The sequence below is a fragment of the Perca fluviatilis genome, chromosome 15, assembly GCF_010015445.1.
Source record: "Perca fluviatilis chromosome 15, GENO_Pfluv_1.0, whole genome shotgun sequence".
NCBI lineage: Eukaryota > Metazoa > Chordata > Actinopteri > Perciformes > Percidae > Perca > Perca fluviatilis.
This window is the reverse complement of record NC_053126.1, coordinates 29,926,983-29,947,895: the sequence shown is the minus strand read 5'-3', so window position 1 is coordinate 29,947,895 and position 20,913 is coordinate 29,926,983. Positions and strand designations below refer to the sequence as shown.

Sequence of the window (20,913 nt, the reverse complement as noted above, 5' to 3'; positions counted from 1 at the left end):
TTCCACATGTGTTCATTCATAGTTTTGATGCCTTTAGTGAGAATCTACAATGTAAATAGTCATGAAAATAAAAAGGAAACTCATTGAATGAGAAGGTGTGTCCAAACTTTTGGCCTGTACTGTATATACATACACACACACTATCAGTCAAAAGTTTTAGAACACCCCAATTTTTCCAGGTTTTTATTGAAATTCATGCAGTTCAATGTCTTATTGTACTCTGAAATGAAAGAATAGAACAAATGAACAATTTAAGTTAAAAAAGAAATCATGGAATCAATTTTTAAACCAAAATGTATTATACATTTTTGACTCATCAAAGTAGCCCCCTTTGGCAGATATAACAGCTGAACACACTCGTGGAATTCTTTCTACAATGGAAATCAAATATTCTTCAGAAAGTTCTTCCCAACTCTGTTGCAGAAGTTCCCATAAATGTGTGGCACTTGTAGGTTGCTTTGCTTTCACTTTTCTGTCCAGTTCATCCCAAACCAGCGCAATGGGGTTTAAGTCTGGTGACTGTGCTGGCCACTCCATGTTTTTAAGCTTACCATCTTGTTCTTTTTTGCTAAGGTAGTTCTGGCATAGCTTGGACTTATGTTTTGGGTCATTATCTTGCTGTAGCATGAACCCCTGACCAACTAGGCGCATACCAGAAAGCATGCATGGCGCTGCAAATTGCTGTGGTAGCCGTTTTGGTTCAGGGTGCCTTTCACTCTGTACAAATCACCGACCCTGGATCCAGCAAAACAGCCCCAGACCATCATGCTTCCTCCTCCATGTTTGACAGTTGATGTCACACACTGAGGAACCATCCTTTCGCCTACTCGACAGCGTACAAAAATTTCAAGCCTCTTTTTCTTATTCTGACGTCTTAGCAATGGCTTTCTTGCTGCAACTCGACCTATCAAACCTGCAGTTCGAAGTCTGCTCTTTACAATTGAAACTGAGACTTGCTTATTACGACCACTATTAAGCTGTGCTTGAAGCTGTTGTCCTGTGAGCCGCCTATCACGCAAGCTGTTGACTCTCAGAAACTTGTATTCTGATTCTGTTGTGGCTTTGGGTCTGCCAGACCTCTTCCTGTCAGAGTTTTCCCCAGTTTCTAAGTGCCTTTTGATGGTGAAGAATACTGTACTCACTGACACCTTGACTTTCTTTGCAATTTCTCTGTAGGAAAGACCAACATTCTTAAGTGTTATGATGGTCTGTCTCTCTTCCATTATTAATTGCCTTTTCCTGCCATTTTTATGGCAGCACACTACTTTCTGCAGTACAATACTGTTCAAATAATGCTCATGAGGGTACGGTACCACAGTGTGTTCCAACAATACTTTTATACAAACAGAGGGGGTTGTAAGTAATCCAGACAAGTTGGAACACCTCTGGGAACTGGTAGCACCAACATTCAAAGCTTGATCAACCTCCATTGCTGCACAACAGCTTTACGTTGTTAACCCATTTCTTGTTCCCTGAAAAAGGCCTTTTTGTAAAATTCTGAAATGTACATTATTTTTCAGTTTTGGGTAACCTTACTTTTTTTTAACCTCAGGCAGTTCACCACTTACCTTTGTACCATTTCAAGCTATTCATTGGACTTGAACTGCTAAAACTTCAATAAAAAACTAAAATTGGGGTTTTCTAAAACTTTTGACTGGTAGTATGTGTATATATATATATATATATATAAATTGCCTTTTCCTAAGGCACTGTATATCAACAAACTCCTTGCTATATTCCTGTGCTGTTTCTTTATGTTCGGTTATTCTTGGTAATGCTATTCTGTGTTACTTGTTGTGTTGTGTTATTAGATCATTTATCCATTAATCTTACCAGAAACAGAGAGTCTGACAACGTTACTTTGGGGTGAGATGAATTCTTGAGTTGAACTCCTTGTCTGATACTGACACTGGTACGATCCTTCGTTGTGAAAGTCCACTTGGACAATGTTGAAGGTAGCAGAGTTGGTACGTGTTTCTGTCTTTCTGGATAAGCCTGAGGGGTGCTGCAGGATGAATGTCCCACCTAAAACCTGAGTTGAGATCAAACAAGTGATGCCAACATCTTGACCCCAGGTAACCTCACCAACAGGATTCATGGATATGCGAGGTTTCGGGAGGCTCACTGAAAAAAATAAAATGTTAGAGTGAAAAATGTATTAACTTGAGCTGAGATATATTTTTCAGTTTTAAGATGTGATAGACTTTATTAATCCCACACTGGGGAAATTCCCTTGTTGTTTTATAAGTTGGCTGAATTGCTTAATTAATAGGGGTGTGCATTGGCACTGCCCTCACAATTCGATTCGATTACGATTCACCAGGTAACGATTCGATTCAATTCGATTCTACGATGCATTGCGATGCATTGCAATGCATCAACATTCTACTGCACACAAGGCAAATTTTTCATCAGTCATGAGCAGAGGTGGGTAGAGTAGCCAAAAATTGTACTCAAGTAAAAGTACTGTTACTTCAGAATAATATGACTCAAGTAAAAGTAAAAAGTAGTCATCAAAATAATTACTTGAGTAAGAGTAAAAAAACTACTCAAGTACGGAGTAACTGTTGAGTAACGTCTGATTTATTTTTTAACACAAGCATTCAATCAGACGGACAAAAATACTAAATAATCAAATTTAGGCAAATTATAGTTCATCCAATCAATTAAATAAATTTAAATTAATGAATTAATTACAAAATAGCTTAAATTAAAATAATCCAGGTAAATTCAAGTACTTAAAAAATTAAATCAATAAAATAATAATACATAAGTAACACAAATTTCCAAACCTTTATACTTTTTTTTACCAGGCCCTGCAGGCAGAACTAGAACAAGGTAATGGAGCTGCTGTTTGGCACTTTTACTAAGGTCAACATGCTTTCATTCACAAAGGTGGATCACTTGTTATCGGGTTCAATCGCCGTGGTAACTTATGCTGGACGTCTAACCTGGTCGGGAGCAGGTTAGGTTGGAGATCTGAGATCAACCGGTGTAAAAGCACCGCCTACTGACCGATCAATACTCCACTGATAACGGCGTCACCGTTCTTAGAAGATCAGGTGGAGCTCGGTGCGCGGAGAGAGAGTATATAGAGTTAACATTCCCTGATGGGTATATTTGCCGTGTGTAATGTGCACAGCGATTTGAATTATGTTTTTTATATTATTTATTTGCTCTCACGATCGCTTCCACTGCCAGGGTTGCAACTGAAATAAAAGGCATAAAGCAACGGCAGTTTATGGAAAGCACAAGTGTAATTATGGTCAGATCTGGTGCCTGACTAATGGTCGAAGTGATATTGATAAGAGTAATTTATGCATCTACAGCGTCGGCTATTTTGCCAGCTGTCCTCCTGTTTTAGGAAGCAGCGACTGTATTGCGTTTTGCCTGTAAAACCGTGTCTGTGTTCTTCATATTTATGTAGAATTATAGTTTGCTCTTCTTATGTAAAATATGTGGCTATTGGTCATGTTGTGCAAACATCACCTCTTTTATGTGAACACACGCGCCGCTGGATTGGGAAACCCTGATGGTTGGTTGAACTAGTTAATCACCGTCGTGACACAGCTTGAGGGACCGCGGTGGTTAGGTTAGGTGAAGCCGGGTAACTGAAAGAGATCCAGGGTATGTTGATCTGGCCTCTGGGTTGTTCCTCCTCGTCTGTGTCTGCATTGCCGACGGCTGATTTTGACATTGTCATTTTTGTTTTGCTGCGACTGTAAGCTTAGCTAACCCGTCCCGCCGCTGAGTTTGAGTATGGTGACGAGACGAGACTGCACAACTACGTTTGATTGGTGAAACACAGTGACGTGGTAGAGCCTTTAGCGGAAGTCTCTCTCTCTGTCAAAATAAAACGTTAAAATGAGGCGTACGTGGGGGGGTAAAAACAATGACACATAGAATACCAAAGAGGTAAAAAGAAAAGTAACGAGCTCATTGTAGCCTAATGTAGCGGAGTAAGAGTACAGTTTCTTCTTCACAAATCTACTCAAGTAAAAGTAAAAAGTATAGTGATTTAAAACTACTCCTAGAAGTATAATTTTTTCAAAAACTTACTCAAGTAAATGTCACGGAGTAAATGTAACTCGTTACTACCCACCTCTGGTCATGAGCAGGTCTCAACATTAAAAAAAAATCGGACTTTCAAATAAAGAAAATAAAATTATATCTAATACGCATCTTCTTGTTTGATATTTTCACTTTCTTACTAAATTAATGCTATATTTTTTACATGTATTAGTGTAAGCAAACCCCTAAAAACATGGAAAATCCATAATGATAACTAGATAGGCTACTTAACTAGAAATTGATCTCAGATTAGGGGGCAGTTCACTGAGGAGTGATGGTTAAAGACTTGATTACTGAAACGTAATCCGTGTCCTGATTGGTGGAAAATGCTTACAGAAAGAAAGGCCTGTTGTCAGGTAAACATCTCACTGTCAAGAGTCTGAAGTGAAAAGTTGTGGGAAACAGCAGCTGTGATGATGAATGGACTGATAAGCAGGCTAGCATTCCTCCTGTATGCCTCATTTGAAATAAGACAATGTTGTTGCTAAATAATACAACCGGCATCATCATCAAGAATAAAGAACGCGGCGTCATTCACGTGCATATTAAGTAGCCACATGTATTTGTTTTGGTCTTTAAATACCTCCATAGATTTACCGCTCCAGCGGAGAGGATGGTTCGTTTAGACAGCAGCTACGTTTACAAGAGTTTGTCCAAAGTTCAAGATTGGTTGCGAATTAAGTTAAACAGTTAGACTACAAACTACAGCTTTCATTTTAGCTTGTTTGTAAAGTCGCTATTTGCAGAGTAGAGCTGTGTTTGCACAGCGCGGTGGACGAGAGTGGACAGCCAGACAGAGCAGACTAAAATATCGCTTTCTGCCTGTACAACAGGTAGGTGGGTATTGATAAGTATTGACTCTGTAATCATTGAGGGTTTATTGTAGGCTACTTACAGTAGGCTAACGAGTGTAGTGTTAGTTCATCTGCGCCATCGTCGGTAAATAATCCCCGGTAACGTTTCCAGCTACATGTGGTGCGAAACGCACACACCTCAGCCCTGCTGTGTGTATGCGTGCAGCGAAAGCTATCGCTGTTCAGAATCCAAAATGCAACGCTTGTATCCAAATTAATTGGTTATAAATTACCTGAGGTGAAAATGTGAAATGTTAACATTCACACGCTTCGTGCCGCTCTGTATGACGTGTGCTGATGCAGCAGACAGAGCCACAGTGACAGAAACTTCACAACTTTATTGTCCACTCAAGGCCAGAAAATAAACAGTGACATAATCGATTATGGCACTTTGCCGCATCGATGCTGAATCGTGCATGCCCCGCATTGCAATGCATTGCCGAATCGATTATTGTTGACACCACTAATAATTAATATATTTTTTTGTTTCTTGCAGAAGTTGGATAAGGAAAATGATACCATTCACAGGTGTCTCCTCATAAGACTCTCAACAAGAAAGCCAATAACTTTACAAACAAAATGTTTAAACATCAATTATTGGGGAATTGACTGATTTCCTTACCAGAAACAGAGAGTCTGACAACGTTACTTTGGGGTGAGATGAATTCTTGACTTGGACTCCTTGTCTGATACTGACACTGGTACGATCCTTCATTGTGAAAGTCCACTTGGACAATGTTGAAGGTAGCAGAATTGGTACGTGTTTCTGTCTTTCTGGATGAGCCTGAGGAGTGCTGCAGGGTGAATGTCCCTCCTAAAACCTGAGTTGAGATCAAACAAGTGATGCTAACATCTTGACCCCAGGTAACCTCACCAACAGGATTCATGGATATGCGAGGTTTAGGGAGGCTCACTGAAAAAAATAAAATGTTGGAGTGAAAAATGTATTAACTTGAGCTGAGATATATTTTTCAGTTTTAAGATGTGATAGACTTTATTAATCCCACACTGGGGAAATTCCCTTGTTGTTTTATAAGTTGGCTGAATTGCTTAATTAATATATTTTTTTGTTTCTTGCAGAAGTTAGATAAGAAAATTGATACCATTCACAGGTGTTTCCTCATATAACTCTCAACAAGAAAGCCAATAACTTTACAAACAAAATGTTTAAACATAAATTTTCTGGGAACTGACTGATTTCCTTACCAGTAACAGAAAGTCTGACAGAGTCACTCGAGGAGGTGACGTCTTGACCTGAAACTGTTATCTTATACTGACACTGGTATGATCCTTCGTTGTCAAAGTTGACTTTAGGTATGTTGAAGGTAGCAGAGTTGGTACTTGATGTTTGGGTCTCTCCAACTGAACTTGAAGCCTTTTTCAAAATAAATGTTGGTCTTAAAATCTGTTGAGTTTGAGTTGAGACAGAACAAGTAATGCCGACGTTCTGACCCCAGGTAACCTCAGCAGCAGGATTCATGGAGATGCTGGGCTTTTGGAGGAGTGCTGAAACATAACAACAATATAATGAGGAGGTATAATGGGAACTCTGACTGATGGAACATCCAATAAATAGTACATATTTAAAAGCCTTCATGGTGTTTACAGTTTTTTTTTGATTGCTTGAAAAAGACTTCATTCATTCATTCATTCCATTTATTATACAGGAAAATTTCAAAGCAACAATTAAGTTACAATATAAATGGGCCTGACTGAGTTTAAAAACTGGTTTCCAGCAGGTTCCTGTTCTGCAGCAACATAGAACATTGAACACAATTTCGGCACATGGGGACAAAAACATTTATACAGGACATTATCATGGACTAGACAGATACAAACAAATAAAACATTAAATACGGACAAACAAGACTAAAACAATATATGAACAATCATTCTGTGCATTACTACCAGAGTGTGCATTACTACCAGCTTTCACAGCTTACTACCAGAGTTTAAGCTGTGAAAGCAGTCTCACATGAAAGGGTGCAACACAAGCTGAACACTTTCAATACAACCTGATTATATGCTTGTCTCCCTGCATATGGTGTGCAGTTTTTTCCCATTTAAGTCAAGAGTGGGACCTCAAATGGCGAAGTACTTGAAAATAATGAAATAATGAAATTAATTAATGAAAATAATTTACAACAGGATTTTCTCCTGTTTCTGTTTTCGCTTTTTGTTTGTGATGTATTTTTTATCCACAGCATTGCTCTATTGATGGCAATAGGCCCTTATCTCACAGCAACAATTTTGACATTTTCATTGTAGGGCAAGTAGGTGTAATTAATAACATTAAATACGGCCCTACCATTTAAGTGGGCCGCGGCCCAATCACAGACTTTTCCCCAGATGTGCCCAGAGCACAGAGTAGACCCAGCCAATCTGAAACCTAGGCAGAGAACACAGAAGACAAACCATTGCTGGGTCTTCATTTAGTCATGACAGGAACCATCTTTGTTAAACACATTTGGCAAAAGTTATGACTAATTTACATGCTTTACATTCCTTACAAGACTGTGAGTATGATATAACAACTTTCCCAGTTAATCAAGCACTTGATACACTGCTTCACTTACATTACAGTTTAAGTAACAGTTTCTGGTGTGTTAGCAACATTTCACACTTGTTCTGCTTTCTAATTCTAAAAGTATGCTGTGGTTACCATCTCTTTTCCATCGCTGCATCTGAGTGACAGAGCTGTCTATAGAAAAGGACACATTTATTCAAAATGTTTTATCCAAAATCTTTCTCACCTAAACATACAACACCTGCATCCTCCCCATGTCCACAGTCATGTGTCCCAAATCCACTGTGCTGACACAGAGTTACAGACCTCTCACTTCCTGAACAGGCCACATCATCAAGCCAGATTTGTCCAGTTCCTTGACCAAAGCGTGCTGAATGAGGGGCACTCAGTGCCGTACCACAGCCCAACTGTCTGCAAACCACCTCAGCATCGTTTAAGTCCCAATCATCATCACAGACTGTTCCCCAGATGTTGTTGTAATAGATTTCAACTCTTCCAGAGCACTGAGTTGTCCCAGACCCAGTTAATCTGATCTGACCATCTGTCAGACACAAGATAAAAAATTACATACAATATTTAAGTATTTTGCGAAAGCTGAAAACTAAAAGGACTGTATGCATTACACCATAGACTTGACTGACCTGCAGCAGGTGAAGTTGAACTCAAGAGAAAATAGACTATAGCGAGAAAGAGAAAAAAATGGTAAGGCTCATAAATTCAACAAGCTGTAAGACATAAATAAAGTTTGCAGAAGGTTGGGTTTCTGAGCCGCCATTTTGAATGGTGGGCATAACACTTCTGTGATGCAACACCAGTCCCTCCCGCCATGGAGACCGGACTCTTGATTTGCGCCTCCTGCTGCTATGGAGTTAGCAGTTGTGGTTGCTAGGTGTGCTAATTAGCATTTGCTAGTGACCGGTAGCCCTTAGCCACTAATCGTAGGCTCTAACTCACGCCGTTGTAAGATACATTCATATATCAAATGTTTTCCTGTTTAAGGAACAGTTAGGGTTAGGGGTGAGGGCATTTGTAGGAACATTTTAATACTTTTTTTCTTATTAAACTCATCAATATTTTTACTTTAATAGCCATTCTTCAACTTACTCATGCGGACACATAGGCTCTGCAATCATGTGCAACAAAATAAAACATGCAAGAATGAAATCCCCCCTTTCAATACCATAGATAGTGCCACTTAGCCAGGCCAGCCAAAACACTTATTTATGAAATAGCACAATGTGGTGTAAACATAAAATAGGCTACAGTGAAGGCATATGTGTCATACTACGAAAACGGACTTCAGTAATTTTTTTCTGCTTTCCTGTGGAAGGGTCGCCACTCCTACCCACATCTATGCAAATTTCCAGGCATAGGCAAAAATTTAAATAGGCTATACAATCCGTTTCTTAATTTGCAAGTCCTAACTTTGAACCAGCAAGTTGAGTTTTAACATCCTCTTTATTCCTGCTTGTGGAGAGCTACATACTGACACTTCAATCTATATCGATAATGACTGCAGACAGTAGAGGAACAGAAGTAAGTAGCTGCAGCTTCACCAAAATGAAAACGGAAAAACAGAAATATTTTGCTTCAAACATTTACTGTGCGGATAGCCCTCTGACATTTACTCGCCAAATGGAAAATGTACCCACATTTGGCAACTGGCGACTGTTAATTTTGGACCCTGCTTACATCCCGTACACAGACTGCCAGTAAAACACTTTCAATAAACTTATTCACTTACATTACAGTATCATTTCTGACATTTTAGCAATATTTCACACTTCATACTTTCCAATTGTAAAAGCATGTTGCGGTTAACAGCTCTTTTTCATCGCTGCATCTGAACAGCTCTTACACAAATCCAAAGCCACAACTTACTGACAGAGCTGTCTATAGAAAATGGTGCATTTATTTAAAACACTTTATCCAAAAGTTTGCTCACCTGAACAGACAACTAGCACCCTCACTATGTTTACAGTTGTATGTCCCAAGAGACCTCTCACTTCCTGCCACATTATTAAGCCAGATTTGTGTGGTTCCTTTACCAAAGAAGGCTGAATGAGGGGCACTCAGTGCTGTACCACAGCCCAACTCTCTGCACACCACCTTAGCATCGTTTAAGTCCCAGCTGTCATCACATACTGTTCCCCAGACATTGTTGTAATAGATTTCAACTCTTCCAGAGCACCAAGTTGACCCTGACCCAGCTAATCTGATCTGACCATCTGTCAGACACATAAGACATAATATACAATATGTAAGTATTTTACAAAAGAATTAACTGAAAAACTAAGAATTGTATCTGTCACACCGTAGAATTGACAGACCTGCAGCAGATCGTGTTACAGTCAAGAGAAAACAGACTATAGAGAGAAGAGAAATAAATGGCAAGGCTCATTTTATTGAACCAGCTGAAAAGTGCAGAGATAAAAGAAGGTTGCTGATCCGGCAAGGCGTTGGGGGGTCTGGGATGGATGCAGTTACACAGGTTAGACCCAGCATAGAGTAGCTACAGCCGCTAACGGAAGGTTGGATTTCTGCCACTTTCAATTTAATCCAATAAAGAAACTATCAAAACATAGACCGACCAAAGTTCTTCTCTTCGTCTACCAATGATTATATTTCTCATTAAACTGAATGTGAATTTTCTGAGGATCAGATACAGTTTCTACGCAAGAGGATTAGGGCCACATGGAAACTTTATTTTATTTATCCTGAGTTCTGACTCAGAACTCAAATAAATGGTTTCTATGTGGCTTTAATCCTTTTATGTAAGTTTTAGAGCAACTAAATTCAATTTCACATTACATTAAGTTTCAAGTTTATTGGAATTCTATTTCAAATTATGACATTCAGTTAAAAGTTTTCAAAGCAGTTATTCAAGTTAACCAATTCAAACGTAAATGATTCATATTTAGTTTCTAGTGAAATATATTTCTGCCCGCTCAATAGTTTTAAAGGGAGGAACTTACATGCACTAACATGCATGTATGGTCAATATCAAGAATATATACATATCAAAGAACAGAGAAGCTAGGAACACAACACACACAAAAGGAATGTGAATTCATTCTCTGCTCAGGACACCACTATATCTTTTCATTTCAAATAGCTGTTTACTGCTATTTAAAGAGTAGGACCTTCATACAGAAAATTTTAAGTGTTAAGAGACTTCATTCCTATACAATACAGCTGCTATACTGTACAAAAAAGCTGCTTTCCAAATCATGTTTTGGAATATTTGTCTTACCCATGGCCAAATAGTGAAGGTTTCTCTGTTGTTTGCTCCCCATGGCTGACATTAAGGCTGCTCTGTATCATTTATGAGTGATAGAACAGATGACAGAAAACTGAACTTAATAGTGCGGTTCACAGAAGACTGCACACTACTAGTCCTTCCCGGAACACTTCCTCTTTTTAAAGTTTTTTTCAGCTAAAATTACAGAGTACTGAATCATTGTAGCTCTAAATCATGCAAAGTACAAAAGCTGCAGCACCAAAGCAACTCATCAATCACTACTACTGCCTCTTAAAAAAAATTCAAGCACGATTGATAGGTTAGCGAGATATGTTGAGCCTAAAGCCAGAGTCTTCAATGTCACAAAGATGGCTCATCTGCATATCATTTGCAAGGATTAAAGGGCCGTCCGCACCAAGAACGATAACTATAAAGATAACTATAAACATGTCAATTCAGACCATTAACAATAGCTAGCTAGCTAACTGTTGAATGTTGCTCTAAATTATTGATTGTTCATTTCGTGAGTTTAGAATTATAAGGTTCTATCTCCGTTTAGGGTAGTTCTGAGATATTGAGCATCAAAGTTTTTACATCCCAGCTAGCAAAACTGTTATGTAGTATAATTTACTATTAATAACTAACAAAATATTTTTTTTACAAAAATAACACCACACAGGCATTAATAAACACCTAATGCAGGGCTCGACACAAGCAATGGCCCGATGGCCCGGGGCCAGTAAAAACGTATGTCGGGCTGGTTGATTGGCCAGTCACTGGCCCGCACGGGCCAGTACCAACGTCATACAGAGTGGCACGAAGCGTGTGAATGTTAACATTTCACATTTTCACCTCAGGTAATTTATAAACAATTCATTTGGATACAAGCTTTGCATTTTGGAAGATAGATTGGATTCTGAACAGCGATGTCCGCGCTGCGCGCACACACACAGCAGGGCCGAGGTGTGTGCGTTCACGCAGCACATGTAACTGAATGGAAACGTTACCGAGGATTATTTACCGCCGATGGCGCAGATGAACTAACGTTACACTCGTTACTGTAAGTACAATACAATAAAACCTCCATGATTAAAGAGTCAATACTTATCAATAACCCACCTACCTGTTGTACAGGCATAATCATGTAGAAAGCGATATTTCAGTCTGCTCTGTCTGCGCTGTCCACTGCGTCAACCGCGTGTGCAAACACAGCTCTACTCTGCAAATAGCGACTTTACAAACGAGCTAAAATGAAAGATGTCAGTTTGTAGTCTAACGGTTTATCTTAATTTGCAACCAATCTTGAACTTTGGACAAACTCTTGTAAATGTAGCTGCTGTCTAAACGAGCCATCCTCTCCGCTGGAGCGGTAAACCTATGGATGTATTATACAACAAATACACCATCCATCCATCCATTTTCGTCCGCTTATCCGGTGTCGGGTCGCGGGGGGAGCAGCTCCAGCAGGGGACCCCAAACTTCCCTTTCCCGAGCAACATTAACCAGCTCCGACTGGGGGATCCCGAGGCGTTCCCAGGCCAGGTTGGAGATATAATCCCTCCACCTAGTCCTGGGTCTTCCCCGAGGCCTCCTCCCAGCTGGACGTGCCTGGAACACCTCCCTAAGGAGGCCCAGGGGCATCCTCACCAGATGCCCGAACCACCTCAACTGGCTCCTTTCGACGCAGCGAGCAGCGGCTCTACTCGGAGCTCCTCACGGATGACTGAGCTTCTCACCCTATCTCTAAGGGAGACGCCAGCCACCCTCCTGAGGAAACCCATTTCGGCCGCTTGCACCCTGGATTCGTTCTTCGGTCATGACCCAGCCTTCATGACCATAGGTGAGGGTAGGAACGAAAACTGACCGGTAGATCGAGAGCTTTGCCTTCTGGCTCAGCTCTCTTTGCCACAACGGTGCGATAGATGGAATGTAATACCGCACGCCGCTACCGCCGATTCTCCGACCAATCTCCCGCTCCATTGTCCCCTCACTCGCGAACAAAACCCCAAGGTACTTGAACTCCTTCACTTGGGGTAAGGACTCATTCCCTACCCGGAGAGAAGGCATTCCATCGGTTTCCTGCTGAGAACCATGGCCTCCGATTTAGAGGTGCTGATCCTCATCCCAACCGCTTCACACTCGGCTGCGAACCGATCCAGTGAGTGCTGAAGGTCGCAGGCCGATGATGCCATCAGGACCACATCATCTGCAAAAAGCAGCGATGAGATCCCCAGCCCACCGAACTGCAACACCTCCCCACCCCGACTACGCCTCGATATCCTGTCCATAAATATCACAAACAGGATTGGTGACAAAGCGCAGCCCTGGCGGAGGCCAACCCTCACCTGAAACGAGTCCGACTTACTGCCGAGAACCCGGACACAGCTCTCACTTTGGTCGTACAGAGATTGGATGGCCCTGAGTAGAAACCCCCTCACCTCATACTCCCGCAGCACCTCCCACAGTATCTCCCGGGGGACCCGGTCATACGCCTTCTCCAAATCCACAAAACACATGTAGACCGGTTGGGCATACTCCCAGGCCCCCTCCAGGATCCTTGCGAGAATGAAGAGCTGGTCCGTTGTTCCACGACCAGGACGGAATCCGCATTGTTCCTCCTCAACCTGAGGTTCGACTATCGGCCGAACCCTCCTTTCCAGCACCTTGGAGTAGACTTTACCAGGGAGGCTGAGAAGTGTGATACCCCTGTAATTGGCACACACCCTCTGGTCCCCCTTTTTAAAAAGGGGAACCACCACCCCAGTCTGCCATTCCTTTGGCACTGTTCCAGACTTCCACGCAATGTTGAAGAGACGTGTCAACCAGGACAGCCCCTCCACACCCAGAGCCTTGAGCATTTCTGGACGGATCTCATCAATCCCCGGGGCTTTGCCACTGTGGAGTTGTTTACAACAACAAATACACGTGGCTACTTAATATGCACGTGAATGACGTTGCGTTCTTCATTCTTGATGATGTTGCTGGTTGTGTCATTTAGCAACAACATTGTCTTATTTCAAATGAGGCCTACAGGATGAATGCTAGCCTGCTTATCAGTCCATTCATCATTACAGCTGCTGTTTTCCACAACTTTTCACTTCAGGCTCTGTGACAGTGAGATGTTTACCTGACAACAGGCCTTTCTTTCTGTAAGCATTCTCCACCAATCAGGACACTGATTACGTTTCAGTAATCAAGACTTTAACCATCACTCCTCAGTGAACTGCCCCCTAATCTGAGATCATTTTCTAGTTAAGTAGCCTATCTAGTTATCATTATGGATTTTCCATGTTTTTAGGGATTGCTTACACTAATACATGTGTGAAAAAATATAGCATTAATTTAGTAAGAAAGTGAAAATATCAAACAAGGAGATGGACATGGTATAATTTTATTTTCTTTATTTGAAAGTCTGGCACCTGGAGTGTCTGCTTAAAAACATTCTGGCCCTTGGAAAAATGTAGTTGATGACCCCTGGTCGAGCTTTACTGCTAATGGACCATTTTTACAGCAGACATGTTGACTTGTCATAGTAGGAAAAGCACAGCTGAAACTGATAACCTTAACGATGGCTCAGTTCCATCAAGTGTCCCAGGAAGATATTTCAGTGAGTCAGCATGCACAATACCAGGACCTCTCCTAAGTGGAATGCAGCCATCATTAATGGTTTAATACCAGGACCTCTCCTAAGTGGAATGCAGCCATCAGTAATGGTTTAATACCAGGACCTCTCCTAAGTGGAATGCAGCCATCAGTAATGGTTTAATACCAGGACCTCTCCTAAGTGGAATGCAGCCATCAGTAATGGTTTAATACCAGGGCCTCTCCTAAGTGGAATGCAGCCATCAGTAATGGTTTAATACCAGGGTCTCTTCTAAGTGGAATGCACCCATCATTAATGGTTTTGAATACACCTGTGCTTTTCCTACTATGACATGTCAATGTCTGCCGTGAAAAACGTTTATGGCACAACATACAGTGGCAGTGGCTAGCTGGGTTATAACCATTTTCTGAAGCTTCATAGTAGGTGCGATGTATATTTTCCTGCGTTTTTTTGTCCTTTGCCAATCACACCTATGATATTTATTTCAGGGCCAGTAAAAATGTAGAAGGGGCCAGCAAAACTCTGATCTACTGGCCCCGGGGGCCAGTGGGGATATTTTTTTATGTTGAGCCCTGCCTAATGGATCAGATTATGTCAAAAACTCAATTTCGACCAAAAGTGGAGATAGAACCTTATAATTCTAAGCTCACGATTTGTGTTTTCATTTAGTGCTGAGCAAACTTCATTTCTGATTTAATTTGTGATGAACATCACAAGCCACCTGTCTGTGGGAGTGGTTAATAAAAGTCCACCTGCACGCAGTTGATTGCAGTTGCAGTGTGAGTGCCATGAGAAGCAGCAGAACGTCTCTCGTCTCTTCCTTTTTCCGCCAAGTTCAGTGCTAAGTAAATGGGGTTCACGAAGTGTAGCCGCTATAACATGCTGCTCTACCAACAGGTTATTGGCCCAGAGAAACCCAGAGACAGTTTTAGAGCATGTTCCCACCGGTGTACCGGTGATGATTAGCATGCTGTTAGTACCATGAGCGGACGGGCTGCAGATACGAGTCGCCACAGTAGCCGCTGGTCGCGGCTACTGCTCCTGCTTGATGGAGATGAAAAGAGTTATGAGTTATGGGAGGCAAAATTCTTGGGCCACCTTCGTTTGGAAGGGTTAAAGGACACTATTTTAACAGAGCCCACTACTGAAGACGCAGAGAAAGAATGCTGAGGCCTATGCTGAACTCATTCAGTTTCTGGATGACAAAGGTTTGTCGCTGGTGATGTGTGAGGCTGCCGATGACGGGTGTGTAGCCCTAGAGATGTTAAGAGACTACTATCAAGGTAAAGGAAAGCCACGCATCATAAGCCTCTATACCGACAGTGAAAGTGTGACGGAGTATGTGATCCGGGCAGAGACCGCGATCACAGCGCTAAGAAATGCCGGTGAGACATTATGTGACGGACTATTGGTAGCGATGGTTTTGAAAGGTTTGCCAGAGTCCATTAAACCATTTGCGATCCATGTCACACAATGTGATGAGACGATGTCTTTTGCTGAATTTAAAACAAAGTTACGCAGCTACGAGGACACAGAGAAGATGCGCAGATGTTTAGTAAAAGTATATCCCATTCTCCTCACAAAACATTTTATCTGTGACAGCAGCTACTGCCAGCAGAGTGATCTTCAAGAAAGGGAAGGACGTTCTGATCCACAAAGACGGTACCAAGTTCCATATTCACCTACATGATAGACTATATTATTTGCACACAGTAAATAATGGTGATGACGATGAATGTGACGATAAATGCAAGGTTTGTCATGATATGCAGACATGGCATGAGATACTGGGGCACTGTAATTACGATGACATTTAGAAGTTACCAGATGTTGTGGATGGTATGAAAATTAAAAGTTCCAACAAACCTCTACATTGTCAAGTGTGCACTCAGGGGAAGAATTACCAGACCAGAAATAGAGACCCTGATGTGAGGGCTAAAACCCCTCTAGAGCTAGTACACACAGACTTGGCAGGACCAATTCACCCAGAGTCTAGAGATGGGTACAGATATGCACTTTCATTTACTGATGATTTTTCCAGTACAGTGTTTGTGTATTTCTTAAAGAACAAAAGTGACACAGTCCTAGCTACAGAGAAGTTTCTAGCTGACACAGCCCCTTATAGCAAGGTGAAATGCATCAGATCTGATAATGGTACTGAATTCACAGGAAAAGGGTACCAGATGTTGCTCATTAAAAATGCCATCAGACATCAAACATCAGCACCCTACTCTCCTCACCAAAATGGGACTGCTGAGCGCAATTGGCGCACACTATTTGACATGGCAAGGTGCTTGCTAATTGAAAGTGGTTTGCCAAAAAAACTGTGGACTTATTCAGTCCAGACTGCTGCAGTGGTTAGAAATAGGTGTTTTAATAAATGCACAGGGCAGACACCAATCCAAATGACAGGAAGACGGCCCAACTTTTCAAGAATGCAAAGGTTTGGATCTGAGCGTTTTGTTTACAAACGAGACAAGCGAAAACTTGATCCAAGGTGTGAAAAGTGTGTTTTTATCGGGTATGACAAAAACAGTCCAGCATACATTGTCTACTTTCCTGTCAGTAAGAAAGTGCAGAAGCACAGACTGGTAAAGTTTGTAGCCAAGTCAGGTGTAGAACGACAGACACAGACTAGTTTTACACCTGAGGATGACGACTTCATCCAGCACAGGTCCAGAAGTTCAGATCACCGTATTGCAGTAGAACATGAACTTGAAGGGAGCCACCATCAACCACAGACAGTTGAGGTCAAGTGTGAACCTGGGTCTAGCCAATACCCTTCTAGAGAGAGGAGAAGGCCAGACAGATATAGAGTGCAACGTGTCTAAATGTACGTCTGAGGAGGAGGCTGATCAAGTCCAGAGTAACATAGATTACTGCTATCGAGTGACGTGTAACATACCTGTTTCATTTACAGAAGCTGTAACCTCAGATAAGTCAAGAGAGTGGGTCAGAGCAATGGATGAGGAAATGCATTCACTTAGAGAGAACACTTAGATTATGCTGTGTTCATGGTATTGTACATGCACTGATGCTCAACACAAATGAAGTTCCTAACGGATAAATAAAGTTCTTAGAATTGAATTGAAAATTTACCCTGACCGACTTGCCTGAGGGTAAGAAAGCAGTGGGGGGTAGATGGGTGTATGCTATTAAACCCAATGTTGATGGATCTGAGAAGTACAAGGCTCGATATGTTGCAAAGGGGTACAGTCAGAAAATAGGTGTGGATTAGGAGGAGACATTTTCTCCTACCGCTAACATGACTAGTGTCAGAGTTTTAATGCAGAAAGCAGCACAGGAAAACCTGATTTTACACCAAATGGATGTGAAGACTGCCTATTTAAATGCACCCATTGACTGTGAGATTTAAATGGAACATTAAAAGTTAAAATTTCACACAGACAGAGAGTTGGTGTGCAAGCTAGAGAGGTCATTATATGGGCTAAAACAGAAATTGGAAATTGTTATAGGAGTATCTAACACAAAACAAGTACATACAAAACCAGGCCGACCACTGTGTTTACACAAGGCAAGGAGAACATGAGAAGGTGATCATAGTGATTTGGGTCGATGACTTAATAATTGCAGCAAGTGACGAAAAAGCTATGAATGTTACGAAGGACATGCTTACAGCAAGGTAAGCAAGGACTTGGGCAAAGTAAGATTCTTTCGGGGCATCAATTTTAACCAGAGCGACGACTGTGTAACAATGTCACAAGCAAAGTATGTTGGGAAAATCCTAGAAAGGTTCAATATGCAAGATTGTAAACCAAGGTCAACGCCTTGTGAACAAATACTGAACTACACAGATGATGCTGCATTGATGAGTGATGTTACAAGATACAGAGAAGGGATAAGGAGTTGTTACAGGAAATGTGATGAGAAACTGGGTATTAAAGCTTACAGTGATGCGAATTGGTCTGGTGATGTTAGTGATAGAAGAAGTACAACTGGGTATTGTGTAAGCCTGACTAAGAGCGGACCTTTAGTTTTATGGAAGACCAAAAAGCAGCCCACTGTAGCACTGTCTACTTGTGAGGCAGAGTACATCGCTCTGGCTGCAACCATCCAAGAGTGTCTGTACCTCACACAACTTCTGCAGTGTATCAAATACTTTTTTTATTAAGCAGTAAGAGAGACAACTAGCAAGAGTGGAGATGCAGTCTAATATGGGAAGCCTTATAAATATGCTGGTGTTGGATCCAAACAAATTGCATAAACTGATATTGTACAAAAGAACACATGTGGCCAAATGGCACTCAGAGACAAAAGACTCAGAGACCATGTGGTCTTTCAAACAGAGGGTTTTGGCCTAGATATAAATTCCACATCCCTTGCTCCAAACTCCTAAATGAAGAAAAGGAGATAAGAAGGCCAGAAAATGGCTTCCTGGGTGGACCTTCATGAAGGTTCTCACACCTTCGACAGTTCTATACTTTAATTAGCAGTTGTCTGTGATTATTTGTGTACTTATTGTAATAATTGCTGGTTGAACACAGGTCAGTGCTCAAACTTCACCCTTCCTTTTGTTCATTTAAAGAATACTAGATAGATTAACCAAGTTAAGATCTGTATTTTAAAGGGAATACCACAGAAATGAGACTGTTACACAGTTTGATTATTGGTCCCTGATATTCCAGGGTGGTGCCCCGTTTTGATTGTTTGTTGATTTGATAAAGTTATTAATAACCATATTCATAACTTTATTAATATTGATAAAACATCTTTGATAATTTGCCAATAATTTAATCTGTACCCTACAAATTCCCAACACTGGTATACTGGAGTTCATGCGCCTGCACCACCAGTACAGGGGAGAGAGTTTGTAATCAATAAGAAAAGTCTGTAGTTGTACAGATTATTATAATCCTTTAACACAGCGATCTGTTCTCCGCAAACTAAGCACAGCTTTACCTTTACAGGTACATGTTTAGTTAAAAACTCTGCACTCTGTATCGACCTTTCTTTCTTTCCCATGAGCTGACATTTTTGAGGGATAACAGCTCGTTCATGTCCATGTTAACGTCTCTTGTGAGCTCAGTTTGTGTCGTGGGTCCAACGCATTGCAGTTCTTCTTCTACTTCTTCTTAATTGCGAGATTAACGTTCTTTTTGGCCAAGCAAACTTTTTTCACATGCTGTTGCAACAACTAGTAACGTTAAAAAAATTACATCACCACACCGGATTGAGCTACACAAAAAAGAAACTAAACAACAGGCACACCGCACACACTTGTTTGGGCTTGCAAGCCGGCGAGAGTAGCAGGCTAACGTCACGTTTTGAGTGGATAGCGAGCATGAGACGCCGAAATGGATGCAAATAAGATTCTGAATGGAAAGTTTACTTTTAAAAAGTCGCCAAATGGTTCCATTGACAAGACCAAAGTAATCTGTGTGTTTTGTTGTTGTGAACTGAGCTATCATCGCAGCACGTCCAGTCTGAAATACCATTTGATGGCCAAGCACACAGCTGATGCGAATTATCCGCCCCCTCGTCAAAGCCAGGTGACAATGGATGACTTCAGACAGAAGCACATGGATACCACAACTAAGAACAAACTTTCTGCAGCCATAGCTAAATGGGTCCAAGTGAGAATGTTAGTGTGAAATTGAACACTACAGTATATGCCAATGTTCTTTTCAATAAAAAAACATTTGCACTATATATATATATATATATATATATATATATATATATATATATATATATATATATATATATATAATATTCAATTCAATTTTATTTATAGTATCAAATCATAACAAGAGTTATCTCGAGACACTTTACAGATAGAGTAGGTCTAGACCACACTGTATAAGTTCCAAAACCCCCAAAATTACAGTAATTCCCCCAAGAGCAAGCATTATCAGTGGCTGTAGCGACAGTGGCGAGGAAAAACTCCCTATTAGGAAGAAACCTCAGCAGACCCAGACTCTTGGTAGGCAGTGTCTGACGGGGGCCGGTTGGGGGTGTGATGAACAGTGGCAAATAATAGTCACATTAGAGATAATGGAACAGTGACTTCGAGGTAGTCATGGAAGTTCATGTCATAGCAGGGTACATCGTGTCATACTGAGTAGTACAGTCTCCTGACTACTCTGTGCGTATGAACATCACAGCAGGGCGTTGCGCGATGTAACGTGGCGCTGCAGAGCATGGGTGGGTGCAGCAGACGCAGCAGGACGCAGCCGGGCATTGCAGGGAATCGCAGAGCTATGCTCCTGGAAACATAAGGACTCCGGGGAGTAAACTCCCCAGAGCTAGGTTAGTAACAAGCATTTCTGGAACAGGATGCATACAAAAGGAAACAAATGAAAAGAGAGAGGAGAGAGCAGCTCAGTGTCTCATAGGAAGGAAGGAACTTCCCCAGCAGTCTAGAATTATAATAGCATAACTAAGAGAGGCAGGTTAAAGAGAGGTGCCTGGTCAGGCTAGAACTCTCCCCAACCGGATCGTGCTGTACTGGCCTGCCTCCCCCTACTCTCGCTATATTATTGATTATATGATAAATAAATCTGATGACTACGAAGAGAAGCAGGTGGGCCGGGTCAGGCGGACGCTGCAACTCCTCACTCCTTAACTATAAGCTTTATCAAAGAGGAGAGTTTTC

At 41.3% G+C, this 20,913-nt stretch overlaps 2 protein-coding genes across 2 annotated transcripts in view; both read right to left on the bottom strand.

Moving 5' to 3' along the window:
• LOC120574202 overlaps positions 1-20,913 on the bottom strand; it is a 166,747-nt gene that overhangs the window by 8,648 nt on the left and 137,186 nt on the right.
• On the bottom strand, positions 6,301-10,973 carry LOC120574207 (deleted in malignant brain tumors 1 protein-like). The gene is made up of 5 exons (XM_039824431.1): positions 10,706-10,973; positions 8,094-8,129; positions 7,679-7,993; positions 7,234-7,314; positions 6,301-7,022 (listed from the first exon to the last, which is right to left on the bottom strand). The coding sequence occupies exons 1-5, from the start codon at positions 10,755-10,757 to the stop codon at positions 6,994-6,996; spliced, it is 513 nt and encodes a 170-aa protein (XP_039680365.1). The 5' UTR covers positions 10,758-10,973; the 3' UTR covers positions 6,301-6,993.